Source organism: Scophthalmus maximus, chromosome 10 (genome assembly GCF_022379125.1).
Source record: "Scophthalmus maximus strain ysfricsl-2021 chromosome 10, ASM2237912v1, whole genome shotgun sequence".
NCBI lineage: Eukaryota > Metazoa > Chordata > Actinopteri > Pleuronectiformes > Scophthalmidae > Scophthalmus > Scophthalmus maximus.
In genome coordinates, this window is record NC_061524.1 from 15588990 (window position 1) to 15610296 (window position 21307).

General features: G+C 43.8%; 1 protein-coding gene across 2 annotated transcripts; it reads left to right on the plus strand.

Annotated features, from left to right (window-relative positions):
* Positions 1 to 59: 59 nt before the first annotated feature.
* Positions 60 to 21252, plus strand: zgc:154058 (Transmembrane protein 150A-like). 2 transcript variants are annotated; one of them, XR_007031518.1, is made up of 9 exons: positions 60 to 388; positions 1186 to 1467; positions 6452 to 6499; positions 6819 to 6905; positions 8034 to 8101; positions 13404 to 13531; positions 16546 to 16730; positions 17003 to 17180; positions 17715 to 17854. XR_007031518.1 is itself a non-coding variant. In XM_035605199.2 (8 exons), exons 2-8 carry the CDS (start codon positions 1403 to 1405, stop codon positions 17951 to 17953), a joined length of 813 nt encoding a protein of 270 aa, XP_035461092.1. In that variant the 5' UTR covers positions 65 to 388; positions 1186 to 1402; the 3' UTR covers positions 17954 to 21252. The 2 variants fall into 2 exon arrangements, 1 of the variants encoding a protein (XP_035461092.1); XM_035605199.2 differs by lacking the exon at positions 16546 to 16730 and having other exon boundaries at positions 65 to 388; positions 17715 to 21252.
* The last annotated feature ends 55 nt before the right edge of the window (positions 21253 to 21307 follow it).

The following is a 21307-nucleotide window of genomic DNA, read 5'->3' on the forward strand; positions in this document are numbered from 1 at the left end:
TCCAAGCGTAAATGCAACGCACACGGCCCCTTTTTCCTTTCTGAAGGGGTAGGGGCGGAGCTTAACAGCTGGATTCTCCGAGACGTCTCGTGGCGTCGCTACTACGACTTGGTCGGCTGCGTGTGAGAGCGAGAGACCCCCGCCTCCGGCAGCCGAAGGAGAGTAACGGGCGGACTGTCGGAGCCGGAGACGCTTGGAGCTGATGTGACTTGCGCGGACCGCGCCGCGCACCAGCAGTCGAGCGTGGTGTGGATTTCGGGGGGCAGCAGAGGTGTGGAGGGCAGGTCGTCCTCCTCGAAAGTACCCCCCCCCCCCCCCCCCCCCCCCCCCCACACCCCAAAGAAAAAGGGGGGAAAAAAGGAGAAAAACCCCCAGCTGGAGGCTTAAGGTGAGTGGCTGCAGGATTATTCTTAAGTGTTCTTTTCAGTGGCTGAAATGAAATTCATCAACCAGATTTATCCATTAGTCCCCCACCGTTGTAAATCCTGAGTCAAGTGGTGTTTGGCTACATATATACATATATATATATATATATATAAATACACACACATATATATACACACACACACACATATATACATATATATATATGTATATATATATGTGTGTGTGTATATATATATATCTATATAGATATATATCTATATAGATATATAGATATAGATATAAAGAAAAGAGCAGCAGTATGTGTTGAAAGCCTTGTTGCACTGGCTTGTTTTTACAGGTGTTTTTGCTTTTGCCGTGACCCCCCCCCCCCCCCCCCCCCCCCTTGTGACCGGTCTTCAAATTGCTGCGAGCATCACGTAACCCCTGACTACACACACGAGAGCGGTCGATGGACGTTGATTCATTGACTATTCGAGGGACAGAAAATGAAGTGGCAACACTTTTCATGATCAAATAATCATTTTCGGTAGTTGTCCTTAAACGTGATCTGGTTTTTTTGGTGTTTTTTTTGAAATGTGAGAATCCCAATGCTTTTCTTTGCCATATACCATAGTGGAATTGAATACTTATACCTACACCCTGGGAATCCAGGAGACTGCAACAGGAAGACTTCACTTATTGGCAGATTAAACAATAATTAAAGCAATTGTTAGTTGCACTTCTACCACGCAGACGGGACTCAGATTCCTCTGACCGGCAAAAGGCTTGATGATGATGATTACTCTCTGATTTCCGTAGGTGAGCGATCCTGACCTACTTCCCCTCTCCTCTCCTTCGCCGGCCAAAAAGGACACATCTGTCATACATGTGTCCCGTCCACCGGCCCCCGTCTTGCAGAACGTGACTCAATGGCGTCGCCAGTCCCACTCATTTAAATGTTAGTACTACTTGAGCAGATATCGCTCGGCTGGCCGAAGAGGAAAAAGAAGAAAGAGGCTGTTGAAGGTGCTGGAAGATGTCTCTGTGGATGATACTGCCCGTGAGCCTGCCAGCTCTGACCATCACTGGGATATGGGTTGTGTAAGTGTTACATTTCTTTGTCAGTTCCTCTTCAGGTCAGCTGAGACCGAAATGGTTTGGGATATTTGTCTGTTGCTCTTGTAGCAAGTAGCCCAGTGCAAGTTGTGTATTATTTCACAGAAGACACAGTGTCCCTGCTTTAAGCAAAACAAGATTTTGTGAATGCAATAACTTCTGTCAGAAGTCAAAGAAACATTAGATCACATAAAAACATCGTAATTTTTGCATCGTTAAGATATTCACTTGTGTGCTGGCAGGCACAAAGAAAAACACTCTATCCCCACCAGATTTATTACATATTGCAATAATTTAATAAAGGAATATTGGTCCATTAAAGCACTCTATATAAACCAGTTTATTGTTTGTTAGAACCATAAAAAACAGTATTCACACACACACACACACACACACACACACACACACACATACACTTTATCTGCTTGCATACCCATTGACCAATCACAGTGATTTTCAGATTCCCACAAATCTGAGCAAATTATATAAAAACAATGATGTCTATATTTTTGCTACTATATCTACTCTTAATTTTCTTTCTTTTTATTTAAGAACGGGGTTCCAAATATATATATATATATATATATGTATATATGTATCTATATATATATGTATATGTATATATGTATCTATATATATATATATATATGTATGTATATATATATGTGTGTGTGTGTGTGTGTATATATATATATATATATATATATATATATATATATATATATATATATATATATATATATATATATATATATATATGTATATATGTGTGTGTGTGTGTGTGTATCGTCTATGATGAAGCAAAAACCTCCTGACATCTCAGCCTCTTGCCTCCAGGAAAGCAATGCTGCATATTTACCCTGAATTCCTTGGAGCCGCCATGGCAATTGCATATGGATTAACTCTCTCCAGGAAGCATCTGGGATTATCACCCCTCTCTTAAAAGTGAGACGTGCACGCTGGCAGCGCAGCTCAATTATCTGCGTTGCCTGAGCAGATGTACGGCAGAGAGAAGAGTGACTCCGGGTTATGTCTGGGCTGACAGCTCTCTTGTCTGCTCTGTTATTACTCGGAGCGGAGGAACTCAAACCCCAAGGGGGAGAGAGACAGATGGCCCGGTTCCAAACTGTCGTAGTCCTGCATTTAGACTATGTGCCTCATCTACGATGAGTTGCCACATTAGATGCCACAGCCAACATCCTGCACAATTGATGTTTGTGAACATGGCTGCTTCACAGTCAGGTGTGTGTATTTGGGTGTACAGGGCATTGCAGGAAAGAAGGTCCTTTGCTACCGACCTACAGTAAGGTAGGAGAACCCGCAGGTTGAAGTAGTGCTCGTGAGCTCCTTCTGGCATATGTTTCCGAGGTAGAAAGCTGATTTGAGCGAAAGAGCCAAATGCTGCTGGCTGTCAGCCCCCTTAAACCCATTTCCTTCCCGTTACCTTGACAAGGCTGCTTTGTTCCTAAGAGCAGTCAAGGGTCTTTTTCAGGACTAGTGGAATGTCAAAGGATGTGACATGTTGTGCAACCCCCCCTTTCACTGTGGCAGATCGGGTGGGAGTAAGGTACAAAATACACTGGAAGGGATTCTCAGAGAGTGTAAGCAGAACTTTGACTCAGCATCTGGTGGCCATGCCCATTGTACCAATGGCCGACTCACTCTTGTGCCCACCCACAAGTCTTGGCTTGGATTCTTCCACTGACCTTCTATGAATCAAGGATTGTTTTTGTGGTTTCAGTGTTGCTCTGCCGTACCCATGAGCAGCACTGTTTTAGATTTTGAAAAGTTTAAGCACTGTTTTACTGTTGTCTTAAAATACTATAAAATACAGTATATTGCACAGGATTCTGCAGCAACTGGAGAAGAAGCTGGAGTGCAGCGTGTAGTGGCATAATCCATTCATAGCTTCTATGCATCACACCCTTTCCTGTGGTTTCTGTTATTTTTTCACTGTTTATACCAGATTTTTCCATGACATACTTTCATAAATGTTATCCGTTGAATCCTAAATGGAAAAAAAAGGAAGAAAGGTCTGTTCCACCTATATATCGCTCACAGGCATGCAATTACACTTTACAACAACGGCTGAGCTTTGATAGAGGTCTAATTATGTAAACAAACCTATTATTACTCAGCCTCTTCCGAAGAATTGCTCCAGTTGAGGCCATTTTACTCAAAAAAGTTTCCCAGAGCTGCACTGCTGCTATTTAAGCTTTGGCAGCCGACCAAACGTACAAAATACCCTTCCACATGGAAAACGTAACGACTGCAGTTGGCCACAGTTTCTTTTCCTGCATCATTTCTAATGAAGTTCCCGAGGTAAATAACTGCAAATCTTTGTTGTTTGTGTCTTTTGTTTTCTTAAAGTCGGGGTTAAAGGGCTCAGAGCTAAAGCTCTGGCAGCCTTCTCCCTGACGGCCATATTCTTCTAATGTTTTTTTTCCTCGGTGCATTATGCATAAAGAGCAGTGCTCTTCACAGACAACATGTCTGCCATTTTGGCTCATAATGCCAACAAAGTGTTACTTGCCAACCCCCATGGCAGTCGGTCAATACCAGACATGCATTGATCACATGTAGAAAAGCAGCTGTAGTGACTTGAGAAGACCCCATGATGTTCACAGCAGGTACTGTAGTGTTTTTGCAATGTCCTGAAATTGATCGGAAAGAAGTGGCTGTCGTAATAGTGATCGGTGTTCACTTTGGAAGAAAGGATTTCGTTGTAGGTCTCTCTTATGGCGTACAATACAGTGCACACAGGTGAAATTATTATTATTATGAAATAATTTAATGTCAAACATAATCTTTGATTGATGGCAAGCCTCTATGTATTTAATGGTGTAATGGGGAGATAAGAACTGTAGTATTATTTATACTTAGTTCTTTATTTAGTATTGAACTATTACAGGACTATTATAGTTAAATACTGTAGTAGATATCGCTGGTGACCTCTTGACCTGGTTTTTCTTGTAATTAAGATTCTCACAACAGTAACTGTTACACCATGTGTATCACACTGATGCATGTGTTCCTTTGAGGCACGAGGCCTCGCACACCAATTAGGGTGTTTGTGTTGTAGGTTTCTACCTGCAGGTCTTTCTGTGTCTCGCGTTAATAACCTCTTGCTTCCAATTAGTCTTGCCACAAAGCGTTGATGGATTGATCACGTGTCAATGTGCTTATTAACCGGTGTGTGTGTGTGTGTCTTAATGATATGTCTCTGTTCTTCAAAGACGGGTTTGTGAGTATATGATACTATCGACCCTTGAAAGATTGATAATTGGTTCTTAACCTGCCACTGAACTACGACTGCTTTCAGGACAGATAGTCTCTGTCTGTTTTTCTTGTTTTGGTGTGTGTGTGTGTGTGAATAACATAGGAATAGTGCGCCAAAATTGTTTTTCCTGAGTTTCCCTTACTTCCCGCCCCCTAAGATGTCTATCCAGAAATGCTCATATATATATGTATTGATACTACAATTTAAAAGCACTGTCTGGTACATTTCAATACCTCAAGGGGAGTGTTCAGTCCTTTGTTCTCTACACTGAGCAGTGTAACCAACCATTTGAAGCAACACTATCGAACGATTTAAATCCTGATATACAGCTTTCTAAATCATTTTGATGGTACACTGACTCTGAGGAGGATCATGCTTCTCTCATTTCCACCCCGTGACTCGGAGGCCTGTTCTTGCACTGTGTAACTTTGTCGGGTGGGTACGGTCTTCAGCCAAACTGAATAATAATCAGCGGTTTAAACTGGCGGAATCAGGCCCGGCAAGGAATCTTAAAAACGGAAAGAAGAAGAATTCCACTATTGAGTTTCATGTGTTTGTTGTAGCGACAGCACTTTCTGTTCCGGAAGCCAGGGATCATGAGGAACGTGCGCCGATCGGCTGCACGCAGTGGGAGCTCTGATCGAGCGATTGATAGACGTTTTCCGTACATGAAAACCAGTTAACTGATCTGACTCGGAGCCCCACAGCATTAATTGCACACTGCATGCGCCACTGTCCACTCGGCAAAAGTTACATAACGCTAACATTTTTGCATGTCTGTTCCATTCACGTGTGTGGTTCCATAGGACTTGGACATGTTTGGGCAGAGCTGAGACAGTTGGGCGGCACATGTTGCTGGTCATAAAGGGCCTGACACTTCACGTCCATGGCAGCATTATGTAAATGTTATTCACGAGCTCTTCGCTGGTAGTTCATCTGTTTGAGACAGCTCACTCATTGGTGGAAACACATCTGCCCTGTCAGTACGCCAGCAATATCATTTAGTTGTCTGTTATAGTGGTGTAAAATTGTTTAAATATGAACCCATAACATAAACAGCACTCTTGATACAGATGTCGCGGTTCGATAATAACAATTTTTGTTCTCTCTATAGTGGACAACCAATGCAATGGAGACACTTTCTAAATTGACGAAAATAAAGTTTTATTTCTTAATAAGCTAACACTTACACTAATACAAATATATCTGCAAAACTCTGATATCGACCACCGTCACCTGGCTGGATTATCGGTCAAGCGCAAGCTTTATTTTAGTTGATGATCATAAGTCTCAATTATGTTGTAATCCAAAGCTTCAATTTCTGTCCAATGATGAACTTTATCGACCTGGTCTTACAGGCTGAACAGGTGCAAATAGCATATTAAGGTTATTATAAATTGGAAAAATTGAAGACAAAGCACATAGAAACAAGATTTACTATTTAGGAAAGTTCCTGATGTGATCGGTGTCATGATGATAACTCACAGCAATGTGAGAAAACTGCTCTGCAGCTTGTCGTGTTGGAGATTTAAGCATAATTTGTTATCCTGAATGATTCTGAAGTGAGTTACCCCGGATAACCGTGTTGGCTGAATGTCAAAAATGTACAGTTTATATATACAGGCTTTTCCCCACTCGCTCATTTGCAGTCGCCTCGTACTTTGGCTAATCACACTTCCTGTCTTCTAGGTATGCCATGGCCCTGTACAACCAGCATGTCTGCCCAGTGGATAACTGGTACGTTGTCGTCATACCCCTGTTGATCGCTACACACTTTACAGAACCAGCATGTTTCTCAATCTTCTTCTCAACAGGATGCATTTACCTCTGTTGGTACATTAGATCACTCTGTATTGTTTCATAGAGACATATCTCAATCTGTTCATAAACCTAGAAATGGCTGAACATGGGTTTGAGGTTATTTTCTACCAGAGGGGGGGTTTGAATCTAATTTTTAATTCAAATGTAATGCTACATTTTCATCCATCTTTTAACACTGAACTTTGCACTGCCTTTATCTTTGTGTGTGTGTGTACGGGTGTGTTTTTTGCTCCAGGTTGTACAACCAGTCATGTGAAGAGGAGCTTTATTTGCAGAGCGGGCCAACCTTGTGCTGCACACTAGACAATGTACCTCTCATCAGGTCAGTGAGACCCCCTCCCTGAACTCAACCTCCCCCTCTCCTCTGCCCCGTCCTGCTGTCTCTTTTCTGTCTCTTGGTTTGTAGCTTTCTGTCTGATCGTTGACAGGAATACTGTCCCATTGTTTTACATGACTCCTGTCGGCACATTGTTGTTAAAAAGCGGGAGGGAGCTTCCAGGAGACAGTCCCCCTGACTGTGTGTGTGTGTGTGTGTGTGTGTGTGTGTGTGTGTGTGTGTGTGTGTGTGTGCGCGCGCGTGCGTGTGTGTGTGTGCGTGCATTCTGGAAATAACTTGGGGCTGAAATATCCTGCTGCCACCGTGGCAGTTCAGAGGAAAAAACATGGGCCCGCTCTTAACCATGTAAACACAGATGAGTTGGTTTAGTCGGGTGAAAAAATCTACACACTCCAACTCTCTAGTTTTGCTTTTATGCCCGCGCCAGAGGCCACTTGTAGAGTGTAGTAAATACGGTGCTTTGTATAAAGAATCTGGAAAAAGTCTTTATAACGTGTAAATAAATGACTGCTTGTGTTTCTGTTTAAATGCAGATGACATTTAAAGGGCACGATAACGTGTCCGGAAACATTAGGTATCCTTCAAACTAAACGCGTGCAGATTTAATGCAGATTAAGTGTCTAAATGTTTCTAATGCATTGCTGATTTTAATCTACCACCGAAGTTGTGAGGGTGGAAGAAATGCACCTTCTTCAGCGTATTATTTCAAAATCTCGAGCGCAAATATTTTTTTAAAGGAATTTACGCTTCTATGTATTGAGGAATGTGTGTGTGACTGCAGTCAGCTGAGAGGGCTTTGTGGGCGGCAGGAGCTAAGGCACAGACGGCCTGTGTTGACCGTCTGCTGCCTTCCCCTCCTACAAACATTTCCCATTCCGAGAAGAGAGGCAGTGTGCAGTAGGTGAAAAGTCAAAGGGATGTGAGGAAAGCGTAGTTGTACCCCCTCATGCCCCCCCACAACCTCCCTTGTTGCACGACCGTAAAGCATCTGTGACACGCTGCATTTCAGCGTGCACAGCGTGGGAGGGGAATTAGTGGAGCTCTTCCTGTCGAGTGTGCGTAGGTTGATTCACGGTGTTTCTCTGATTTATTTCTGTGTACTCTCTCTTGCAGTAAATGTGGGACTCTTCCCCCCGAGAGCTGCTTCTTCAGCCTTATCTGCAGCACCGGCTCATTCATGGGTAAGGCCTCACGTGCACACGCACACAATACACACTGCGTGGGCTCAACCTTGCACCCCCCGCCAAGTGGCACAAAGCAAGTGTCCTTGCTTGTTTCAGAAAGACACAGTTGTCATTTTCCCATTCACCGCACATGAATACAAACAAAAAATGCACTTTTTAGGGCCCATTATCAAGCTGCACACGTACAGTAGGTGTGTGCACAGACAGTGCGCATATACTCTGCCTGTTACACAAACAGATGGTCTGCTCGTGTGAGAAGTGTAACCTCTGCAGTTTCCTCCGCAGAGAAACATTCTCTCTTGCTACCTGCCGATGCCACCACTATAACAGCAACCTGCAAACACACCTGGCTTTTGAAAGGGAGTGGGAGATGACACTCTGATTGGTTTATTGCATGTTACACCCCAAAACACGCCCACAAGAATTTAAGAGACCACGTACAGCCCTTTTTGGAAGCATGCGTCTGATGGAGCAAGCCTTTTCTCCGCTGTTAATCTAGCAAAAGTGGATTTGGACGAGGCATAAATGCACCCATGTGCCGTGCGCTTTAGACCTTGTGGTACGTTATTAAAATAGAGCCCAATGTCGCGACGGCAATCCACTTTGATTTCTACTATGGGTCACCATGTCACAATTTAGTTCTGTCAGTTAAGAAGACACAATATTAAAGCTTCAACCAACATTTATTTGCTTGATTCATTGAAAACGGTAAAACAAAAATATGCTTCACATTTTCCCAGAGGGAAGGAAATCATCAAAATCAGTAAATGTCACATTTCGAACAATAAACCTACGAATGTTGTCTTTTTTTCCTCTTTAGAAATATTATTTACCAAAACTGAACTCGTCAACAAATGGTTTCACTTCTACATAATATAAAAGTCCCTTTTATACAGTCCCTTTTTAAAATACTCCATTAACATATGAGTGAATAAAAAGGAGATATAATTCTTTTTACTTATTTTCATGAGATGTTAATTCTAACATCCAGAATTTCTCCCTAAGAGATCAGGTTCATGTTAAGGCTTTGAATTAACTTTAGTTTTGTTGCCCTGAGAAGAGTGCTTGACCCTTGTAAAACCTACAACCAGACAGAACAAGATCCAGCTTAAACCAGTTGCATGTGGTGAATTTGAATGTTAGGAGAAAAACTTCACTTCACAGTGAGTGTGTATTTTGGTAGGCACCAGGAAAACACACATGTAGAAGAAGGGAACGAGCTCCCGTGTGCTGGTCTGTATGTTTTTTTTTTGGTCTCCACGTGCTGTTCCTTGAAGTTAACTGGAGGTGCTGTCTACCCTGATGGAGCTAATGTTTCCCAGCTGTGCCTTAGACACGTGTGTGTGTGTGTGTGTGTGTGTGTGTGTGTGTGTGTGTGTGTGTGTGTGTGTACTGTATATAGAGCTGAGGAGAGGTCTCTTTACTTTGTTAGTCTGCTCACAAAGATTCTCCGTGCTTCTATAAAAGGCCTCACTGTCTGTCTGATTGGCCGACGCTCACTGCTTGATACATCTGAGAGAGAGGTAGAGACGCTTGTAGATCCAAAAAATAACTTAACAACAATGTAACCTATATGCTGTGTGTTGTTGAGATCTTAATTAATGCTTTGGTCTGTGACGACAGTGGGTTATGTATGTATTTGTACACTGTATATGGAGAGAGACTACACATAATACTGTGCTTAGGAGATCCTGGTAGGGAACCAGACTGCCGCAGCAGTGAAAGTCCGGCATGTTTGACCATCTCTGTTAGGCAACCATGACCCCGGAGCGGCAGTCAGTGTGTTGACCTCGCAAACATGTCGGGCTTTTTCACGGCGGACATTTTGACCTGTCATGCCGGGAAAAACCAACTGAAACCGTCAACAATGGCTCCGTTCAGTTCAAGTGCCCCAGCGATGATGTGTGTGACAGTGAGCCAGCGTGAAAAAATACCAGGACTCTGAAACATAGGAAGCGAAATGGAATTCAGCCATCATCATGTCTCTTATTCACACCTGTAAACGTGAATAGGTGTAAGAGAGGTAGACGAAGCCGTGCACTTCTGTCCTGCTGTCCAATAACACAACACAACACAAAAATGTGGACAAATCAATTCTGTAAAAAAGTTATGTGGCAACCAAACAACATAACAGCCAAACAATCTAACATCTCATCTCGCAGCCCACTGTTGCAGACTTCTTGTCTCCACTGTTGCTCACTATGATGAGCGTATCTGCAGTCGGCCCAAATATCATCTGATGTTGTGGCCTGGCTGATCTGTCGGCCTCGTTGTAAACTGGATTACGCTTCGATTATTATGAAATTACGCATCAAACTGTGCCTGTTGTTTACGTAAGGAAATCAAATCTGTTCTTCCTTTGCAAAACAAAAGGACTTGAAACACACAATCCAGCAGTATTTATTATGAGTCCGTTTCTGACGGACATGTAAATATCACAGCTGCTTGAACCACATTTCTGTGAGTAATATGATATCACTACTTAGATGGTTGTCGCTCTATGCTAGCTATTAATACACATTACTATAGTAATTTATGCTATTTATAAGCTCTAAAAAAAGTAGGTTAAGTTGATCTGGCATGTAGGTGCACAACGGGCTATTGTAAATAATCGCTGCTTAGCTTCTTAGCCTACTGATTTATGTCTCACTTTGTAGATCGTGCCTGCTGCAGTTGGCTCAGGGCTCCGCTCCTGTCTGGGAGAACACGGACTCTATGAACTGTGTATTACGTCAAAAATTGTTCTCCTCATTTTTTTGGATCCCGGTCCCGCACCTTTCTGCCAGTGTACACACACACACACACAATGTTTTCGAAGACAATGCATCTATTCTTCCCCTGCATACCTCCTGCAGGGGAGGAGAATGCCGCTGGATTTTTTGGGGGGTTGAAACGTATCCCCCTGTGGGGACGGCATGGTTTATTTAACTGTGAGGTGTGGTGCGGCCGGTGTAGGAGACTAAGCGCTTTGTACGTGCGCATGCACAAGTTCGCCCGTGTCTTTGTGTGAAAGCAGGCGACCGCAGGGTTTGTGCACACGTTACAGTATGTCCACGCTGTTGCTACGTGACTTCCTCGGTAGTGTGAGTGAGTGTTTGAGCCAGCGCTCCGCTTCCTCGGCTGGGCTCCCCTTTAAGTTCAGAGAGAAGAAGTGAGATCCGGAGAGAGGGCGGCTGTTTGCGAGGGCGGACAATGCCTTCGCCAGTGTCAGGGACACAAGCACGGTGCGTTCATGTAAACTCGTTGCTTTTGTGGAGCTGTCAGACAACAGCATGTCCTGACTCAGCTCGTAACTGACTGGAGCTCGACTTTCCTGACTACTCATCAAACATGGAATGCTGCAGGATCCTGTGAGCTGCACGTGGCTGCGCGACATGAAAATAAAGGTGGAATTTCCAATGGAGACCACTGGGGGAAAGCCCTTGTCTTTAACCTTCAATCCAAACTTTCAACTTTCATCATCTTAACGCCAGCACATTCACACAGGCTCCTTTTGTTGTGATGCAAACGCCATTTTGTGGAGAGAATGCTGTGTGGAAGCTCCAGACAGCCAGTCTGCAGCAGACAGACCAAGATGCCGTAATCGAATTAAAGAAATGCATTTGACTTTCTTGTCCCTTCAATCACGCGCCATGTTCCCCATTTAAGAAAAAAAAAAGGAAAGGGAGTAGACAAGACACAAAAGCAAGATTGTTTCCGAGCCTGGAGACACTTCCTGTTCTTTTCCATGACTGTAACCGATATCACTTTGCCAAGATTGTTTAAGAGCTGAGGCAGTGCACACAAACAACAACACACACTCACTACTGCGTTTGAAGACAAACATAGTGTTTATTATGCAATTGTATCGATAACATTCACTTCAGCTGGACCTGCATCTCGTTGCATTGTTTAGGTTTCATTTTTATGTATTAAATCGCCCTGCATGTCAAATGGAGGTTTAAAATTTTATATGATAATTAATGGAAACATTAATACGTGTTTTTATTTACATGGTTTACTTTGTCATCATGTTTATTTAAACAAAAGGGTTATTCCTATATCCCCCCAAATCCATGTTAAAATAACATTCAGCAGTAAAAGAAAAGAAAAAAAAAAGGAATTAAATGCTTTTCACTTTTTTAAGTAAGATTTCAAAACGTAATGTTCACGATCTGCTACTAATGTGAAGTATACTCAGTGCACTATTGCGGCAGTTAGTATATAAAAGTCATGAATAAACATATTGTACCACCAGGAAATGTATTACAGTCTGTGCTTATGGTAATATCTTTCCTGGTGTTCTTACAATACATGCCTAAAATAATGGTGATGATGAAAAATTACAAATGCTTTCGAGCAAGGCAACCAACCACAGCAGAATAACTAACACAAGATTATTGGCAGCTCCTTTGTTTGTTTCATATCAGCAACACTGTGAAGAATAGATTAACTGGATTCCAAAATTAGTCCTGGAATAAGTGGTTGTTAAAGGTTGATAATTAGGTTGTGGCCAGGTTATAAAAATTTGTCTGGACACTTAGACGCTGGCTCACATCCAGACAGACCACAACTTATCCAAACCCCTGGAGACTGAGCTTTACATTATGATACCTTTCTTTCCTCTCTGTGACCGTGGTTTTCCGTTTGTATTCCCTTTTGGCAGTGGAGACCCTCTCAACGCCCGTGTCTTACGCAGGGGACAGAGTTAACGCAACAGTTTTAGTCTCTGGGACGTTGTGTGAGTTTTCAGGTCGACACAGGATGGGGCGCGTTGTCCCCTCTGATTTTCTCAGTCTCCTTTTCTCGACTCGTCCCCTCTTCCACCCCCTTTGTCGGGCCCAAGCCGCGAGGAGCTAACAAAGGGAAACCAAGCGGGGGTCAGCTCCTCGGTGCACCAACAATACCCCCAGTCACAGCCCATTAGCACATCACCAGTCATCTGTCCCATGTACTGTATTTCCTTTCGCCTTTGCTTTTTAATCTTATGTAAGACTCAGACCAGCCCCCCCCCCCCCCCCCCATGCATCGTTGCCACTTTCCCGCCGTTTCCTGCCGCTCGTATTCCCACTTGTTAGGCAGATAAATTCCACCTCCTGAAAACCTCAATCAGCTTCCAAGGAATTCCTTTGTTTCTTGGTGAAATGAGGTGCGCGAGCGTTTGCATTGAATTGAAGTGGGACGTAACAAGTGCACGTTTTTTTTTTACTTTTCCCCAAGTACAAGATTAATGCTTCTCCTGTTCCTTACAGCATTTCACTCTTCTGCTGGTGCCATGGTTTCAGTCCCCGCGTCTCTCTGTGTCTCTCTCGTCCTGTAGTCATGGTGATTGTGCTGCTGCGATATGCCCACGTGATCGAGAAGCACCAGAACTGTGTCCTCAACACGGCGAGTCTCTCCACGGGCTGGATCTGTGCTGCTGGACTCATCATGGTGGGCAACTTCCAGGTACGGTGACGCGGTTTATTCACGCAGTAAACTCAACAGTGATAAAATGCACAAACAACATTTTTGTCAAATGGGCACAATTAAAATGGTCAGGTAAAAAAAATGCCAACATTTTTTATTTCAGGTTCACTCATCATATTGAGTTGAATATTTTTTGGCGTTGGACTGCTGATCAGCCAAGACAAGAACACTGATGGCATTACTTTACCCATTACCCTAATCCATTACTGATGGGTTGTAGGATATTACATGGGCATTGTATCATGTTTTATAGACTGACAATCAAACTGTTAGTTGCAACCCTAAAGAGAAGTGCATTTCAATGGAACGTCTCAGTGTTTGCCAAAGATATTCAGGCCTGTGTTCATGAACTTGCTTCCTTTTTGCCTTGACTGTAATCTTCCTCTAATGACCTCTCGTCTTTCCCTCACACACACACGCACGCACGCCCACACCTTGAATTTTCGAGTAAATCTACATTAAGGTTTGTTAAAGTGGGTCCTGCCATCACAACGTGCAGTTTAGTGTTGAAACTCTGTGAAGAAGTGAAGAAACCCAACCTGAATTCCTGCGTTGTAGATATTTGTTCTTTGGGAAAGAATTTTTTCAAGTTCAAATATTTGGAGCCCTGGCTTGACGCCTAGAGATTGTGTGTGTGTGTGTGTGTGTGTGTGTGTGTGTGTGTGTGTTTTGAAGAAAATACAGAGAGCGGGAGAGCAGTTACAGTTTCCTTTGTAGAAACGAGGGGTTCGGGTGAGGGGCCTAAGAGATAAACTTCTTGGATGGTCCAAAACATTATTTTATGACAAACAGTGACACCGACTGATCTGTGGCTGCGCAGCCCCATACGTCCCTTCTGTCTGTTTGGGCCAGACGGGATAACCTCAGTTGCCCTCGCGCATCGATGACCCTCGGCTGTTTCTGTCCCTCCGACCCTCCTCAGTGCTCACTGCTGACTGTTGTTTCAGATTTGCTTTGAAACTACAAATCGTCTGGCCACAGCAATTTGGCCACTGTCGAAGTCACTCCGTTCTTTACACTTGTCCGTTTCTCCCACATCCGACACAGCGAGAACCCACTGTTCACTCACCATCCAATATAATCCAGACCTTGACATGCACCATCGTTATTATCAACGCTGTTTGCTTCCTCTGCGAATGGTCTTAACCTTTTAAATGGTGTAAGACAATTTGTTTCCTGATGAAAGGTTGCATACTTCTATGAAGTTTTGTTACCACTGCTGCTCCGTCCTTCAACGTTCAGAACATTGTTAGATCCTTGATGTCAATGGGACATAGAAATCCAGAGAGGCAGAGGACATGTGATTTTGAATGAAAACGTGTTTCGATACAAATTGATAGAATGTTAAGTTGTGGGTGTCATTGTTACATCAGCATGTTTTGGCAAGAGAACCCGATGCAGTGCATCAGCCACGTAAGACACCAACAGTTGTAAACTTTCAGCAACGTTTGTATTTTTTAAATTTTTATTTGTATAAGGTGGTTTGGTTCTTTAAAAGAAGTGACTCCAGAGATGTTCGCTGTCGTATGCAGAATGTTTGTCCTGCGACATCATCAGGTGCGGTGGGGATGAGAAGGATACTTGACCCAACAACTCATTCTAACCGTGTATATCGGAAGTTCAGTGTGTGATAAGGAAGAAGAGGAGTCTTCTTTCAGGACTGTGTGGAACAGATGAACAGATGTGCAGTTTTTCCAAAGGGTGCACGGAGGTCGTCCTCACCTTCTTCCCGCTTCTCCTCCGGGGCCTCCGCTCTGCAGGACTGGGAGGAATTTTACGGGAAGCGCCAGGGGGAAGTGAGTCATCAAGTCTGGCCATGCATGAGGCGGAGCTGGGCCGACGGGGTGTGTGTAGCAGAGGCCCCCGTGTATAACCAATCACAGGCGCTCGCATCTCTTACATTAGGGGACATTTGGGCGGGATGGAAATATAGAGATGTCAATGATTGTGAATAAACTGTGGAAAGCATGTGACGGGAGAGAAATCCTGTGAAAAATGTACACATACAGCGTCCGCAGGCAAACGCCACGATCACTAAAAACATGGAAACTGCGTCAATTTTGGAGCTGTGTGTTACATAAGGCTTTGGCAGTGCAGCTGTGGCGTGGCCACCGGGGCCTTTTTCCCAGGTGGTCCGACGGTTTGAGCAGAGACGCACAGAAATAGATGATCGCTGCCACACAGAGGTCGACGAGTGTGACGAGGCTGTGGTCGCGAGCTGCCTCCAGGAAGAGGGAGGGCTAGTCTCTAAACCCAACCCACACACACTCACTGTCCGACTACACCCTCAGCAGGGCCGCGTTCCCTCGTTGATGCTGTGTTGAACAGGTTACTCTGGATGTTCAGATATTGTGGCTGCTATGTAGTTTCTGATGAACACACAATGAGAGCAGCTCAGTCTTCTCCTAATTATCATTCCCCTCTTAAGTCTCTCCTGTTTCTTGCTTACGCTGCCACATTTAAATCCACGTCACTGCTCTCCGTCAGCATCCATCAGTTTTTCGTCCTCGTCATCATTTCATCTAATCACCGAGCCCTCACCTTATCCCCCTCATTAACATTGGCCCATTAGCACCATATACATAGATACAATATATATTATATATTATTATCATTATAATTTTTTGTTGGCGCTCATCGCTGGTGTTATTATTGATAAATCTGATTATTAAATTCTTGATTGGGCGACAGGAGACAGACAGGGTCGTCCTCTAACCAGAAGGGTCGGTGGTCCGATCCCTGCTTCCTCCAGTCTGCATGGCAAGACCCTTATCCCCTAAATTGTCCCTAACGGCTGTGCTGTGTATGAATGTGATAGAAAAAAACACTGTGTTTAGAAGTGTGTGTTAAATGTGTGTGTGACTGGGTGGATGTGGCTGAGTCTGACCAAGACTAGAAAAAGCTCTATATAAATAAACCAATATTTTTTAAATATAAAAAGGTAAATAATGCCCATCACAGTATTCTAAAGCAAATTCTGTTTTGCATTTTAGACAAAACCCTGTGGGAAAACACGAAAGGCCCGGCTGCCCCCCTCCCCCCCATCCTTTTACCCCCCAGCTCCGGAGATGTCACAGGCAGATCTAAGAAAAGACTCGAATTGCTGTGCGCACTTTTCACAGAGAACTGTCTGGAAATCTTACACTTCAAGGATTAGCCTACTGCACAAGAATGTTCAGTATGTATTAGCCGGGTCAATGGACGAATGACTTGGAAGCCAAAACGAAATAACTTCTAGACTGTTGCTCTCATGGTCCCTGTGAATCATGTGGAGCATGGCCCTCATTTTGTTTTTTCGTGTATTCTTCTTTGGCTCCTTATTAAAATATGTAAAAAGCCTTTGAAAAAAAAGTATTACACAACATTTAATAACCTGATTCCGTTTAGTATCCTTGGCGTACCCATTTTGACGTATCCCCTTTCCTTCTGTCTCCTCTCCTCGTACGACAGGTGGATTATGCCAAAGTCCTCCACTATGTCGGAGCAGGCATCGCCTTCCCCACCAGCATGCTGTTTGTGTGCCTGCAGTCGGCGCTGACTTACCGACTGGCGAAGACCCAGGGGGAGTACAACGTGGCCCACCTCCGGCTCTGCATGACCCTGCTGGCCTTCGTTGCCTTGGTGCTCAGTATCCTCCCCAGCCACTGACAGATGGCAGCCTTCGGAGTTGTTAGAGCAGAGCGTAGTGCTGCCAGCCTGATGGAGGATGGAGACCTTCCTTCAGGATTATATCACAAATACACGATTCAGTGACAAAAAAACTAGATTCAAAGATTTACTGAGGGCGCATTGTCAAAAAATTGTTTAGAGGAATAGTTTTTTGGGGGAATATGCATATTTATTTTTCTCGCTGTGACTTAAAAAAAACAAGATACATGTTAATTGTTTACCATACAGACTAGTGAGAATAGTATCAATCAATTTCATCTTTAATTCTGTCTGAGCACCAATTCCTTCTTTTCACAATCTGAAAATGTTCTGTCCCTATTTCTGAGTTTTGAAATAATTGTATTGATAATTGAATTTTACAGTTTATGTAAGAACAGTTAAAGTGGAGTTTGTTTGTCCCGAGGTGAACTGGACCAGCGACACAGGCCAAACTCTGCTCAGGGCTTTTTCCACTGCTTTTCTTGCCGTTTCCTGCCCTTAACCGTGTTTGCAGGTGGCTCGTTCTTCTGCCAGGAGAGCTTCGTCCTGCAACATGCGTCGGCCATCTTCGAGTGGCTGTTCTGCGTCATCGTCATGCTGTTTTACGGGACGTTCGCCTTCGAGTTCGCCGGCATGTCGGGGGACACCATTGCAGTGCTGGCTCGAGGAGGGTCCCTGGGCCCTGCGGGGAGAGAACACAAGGTGGACGCGATGCCGCATCCGCACCAACCTGAGAACCTGTCCATACTGTAGCCGTGTCGACACCTCTTAGAGCCATGCCCACGGGTGGCCTGTTTATTCATTTCAAACTCTGGTTTTAGAATGAGTTTAATTATTCATTGCCAGCCACACTCGTCTGAAGCTTTTTCAGTGAACCAGGCCGGTGCACCAGCAGCCGTTCGTGGCAGAGTGGATTCTGCAGTCTCTGGCCGAGGGGGTGTAGATCCGCTGCCACAGTGGAGAGCTCCGCTTGTATCGATGGTGTCTCTCTAGAACCTGTTTGCATTTTGCACATTGCACAAGTGTGAAACCAAATTTTCTTCCCAACTCAGCACTGTCCTCAGTCGCCAACAGAGGACAGAGCATTTTGTTAATCATGTCCAGAAAATGTGTCCCCCCCTCCCCCTGAGATTCTATAACCTGCCTCAGTAAGTGTCCTCGGACGATTTCTGCTTCACTGCCGCGAGGCTTTCAGTGCAAAGGAGCGAAGGCTGCTGGACGGCCTGGCCGACAGTATTACAGTAGTGAGACTTGAAGGTGTGTGAAGGTTAGGTCAGAGTTGAGGCTTGTTTTCGCACAGCAGAATGGAAGAATACAAAAAAAACCAATCAAATAGAAGAGTATACAGGTGTTTCCGTCTCTGCTTGGGATTGAACAGGGCGGCGGTTTGCATTTTGCAATCATTAAAGCCGCAGTAAGCAATAGTTCTGATATTAACAGATCAAATAATCCTGATGTCAAAGCATTCGTCACAATACAGAACCCCACTGAGAATCAACATCCTACTCTACGTAGATTTTAGCTGCTTTGGTCCGGCAGAACGTCGAGCATTTGGCCAACAGAAGACCCAGATATGTATCTCAGGAGCTGGCTCACAGGGCCTCAAAGGAAAGTGAATACTGGACTCATATTTCTTTCAGATGGCCACGAGAATAACACTGCTGCTCTGTGTCTGCTGGATGTGTATGTAGTTACAGGAGTGTAACCACAGCAACTTTTGTTTGTTTTTGTGGTCAAAATTCGCCCAAGAATACACATTGTCAACAACTTCATGTTTGATCAGCAACTGTTTTCATCGGCACCAACATCCAGCCCACAGTGTCCTTTTTTGTGTATGGATGCGCTGGGTAATGCGCCATATCATTATTTCACCTGCACACAGGAGAACAGATCCGGTGCCTCAGAAATGCAAACCTTTATGACCCGATTGTTCGGATCGATGCGCCACGTCAACCGCAAACCTCAAATGTTGACTTGTTAAAAACTTCCTCTCTGCAGAGCTCTGCCAAATAATATGAAAGAGAGATGACACGGTGTCCGGAGGCCAAATGCGCAGCAGCTAATTCAAGCCAGAGCCCCGGGCTTATTGAGTTTGGTGACGAGGCATCACACGCGGTTTCAGGTCCTATGTGGTCGGAGGTCTGCGTCTGATTACTCCCCCAACAGCGAGGGGGGCAGAGCGAGCTCTGGCTGCTTCACCGTCCTACTTTTCCCTTAGGACGGTGTTGCGGGACATAGGGGACAGTAAAAAGGAGGGGATTTGTAACGTAATAAGACATAAGTGAGATGAGCTGTCACGTAGAAGTATGTGCCAAATATCAGTCGTCTGTGCTAAAACACAAAAGGCCTTATCCTGTCATGTTTCCCTGGGTTTAGCTGTGACGTGATAAATGAAGGCAATAGGATATAGACACACGGGGGTGGGCACAGGAATACCAAAGCAGATATTTGATGCTACCGATTGATTGACATCAGAAAAATGCTTGATATTTTTGCTATCTGTCAAAGCAGTTTGGCCTCCTGCTTTGGTATCCCCGTCCCTGTGTGAACACATTCACATGTTGACTTGTGTTCATTGACTTGCTCTGTCAGTCTGCTGTGTCGTAGTGCCGTGTTACCGTTTATATTCTAATTTACAACAGCTCTGTGTGACATTAACACAGATGGGGGTTTTTTTCTTTTTCATCTGGTGATAAAAACCAGAGCAGGCAGACGTTTTACAACAGTAACAGTCTTGTTAGTTGGCTTTTCACACAGCGGGAAGAAAAAAAACGATCGCTCCCTCGTACCACAGCTGACCACATGTTGGGCAGGGGTTGTTTTTTTTGAAAGTGCCAGTATTTTTATTTAAAGCACGAGTGCTCAAAAAGGGCATACTTCAAACAGTTTCACAAGCTGTTGCAGAAGGGCTGAAATACAGTTAATTGCTGTACTGTACTGTACTGTAAAAGCTCGCTGCCTCCCTCTGCTGGTCAAACTGCTCATTGCACAGCTCGCGGGAGGTTTTGTTTTCTACTTGAAAAAATCCAGCATTTCTGGATCCACAGATGCCAGGATGCAGTCGGCTACAGGTTTAGGTCAAATCTGCTTTCGTTTGACGTCCACATTTACTAAAGAAGATGGGACTGATGTAGTGGCAAGTAATGAAGAGCACATGAACTCCAGCTCGTGGTTATTCACATTGTTCCACCTTTTTTTCCCCTTGAAGTAAAACCTGACCTTGTGACCTTACACGACTTTTACAATATGCATTCTTCTAACAAATCACATGTACATTAAGATTCAATGTATATTCTACTTAAAACCAAATGATGGTGCTGCTCTAGGGAGAAGTATTTTGTTATTACAAATGACCTAAAAGTGTTTAATGTGCACTACAGCTTATGCATGTCAGTAATCTGTTTATGATGCTCCAGTTGAACACTACGAAAAAAAACCAATTTAAAATATTTCTCCTTTGCATTGTCTGCTCATCCTCCTTTTCATTTCATTTCTGCCCCCCTTTGTTCCTCCCCCCCTTTCCTCGTTTACTGATCTGTCTGATCTTTGCACTCAGGAAAATGTTACGACACCAGCTGCATTGTTCGATTCAAAGGAGAACGAACCGTTTGCCTCTGCCTTCTGTTGCCTTTGTCTTATCGGAATTCATTTTCGTGCTCATTGAGGGTTTCGTCGTGTATATTTTTGTTTTGTGTAGCGTAGGTGCAACTACTTTTGTCACAGTTGCAGGATTGATGGTTAACTGTGATATAATGGATTATTTTTTTTTTTGTTAATCACACCTCTGTAAAGCTTAAAAAGAAATACGCCTGTTAGCCTGTGAGAATGCTTAGGCTGCTCACGCAAATGTGGTTAAACATCTGCAAGAAATAAGTGGCTTCCTCGTGTATTCAGTACGTGATCGGTGAGACCATTCTGATAAACTAACCAGCATCTGTTACTCAATACCCACTTCTCAGTTAAAATGCAAAATACTCCTTATGTGCCTTATGTATTATCTTGATAGTGAAACCAAAGAGGTTTAGGTAATAAATTCTATTTTGATGAAGTCATATGATTGTGTGTCTATGTGTCTATATATACATATATATATTAATATATACATGC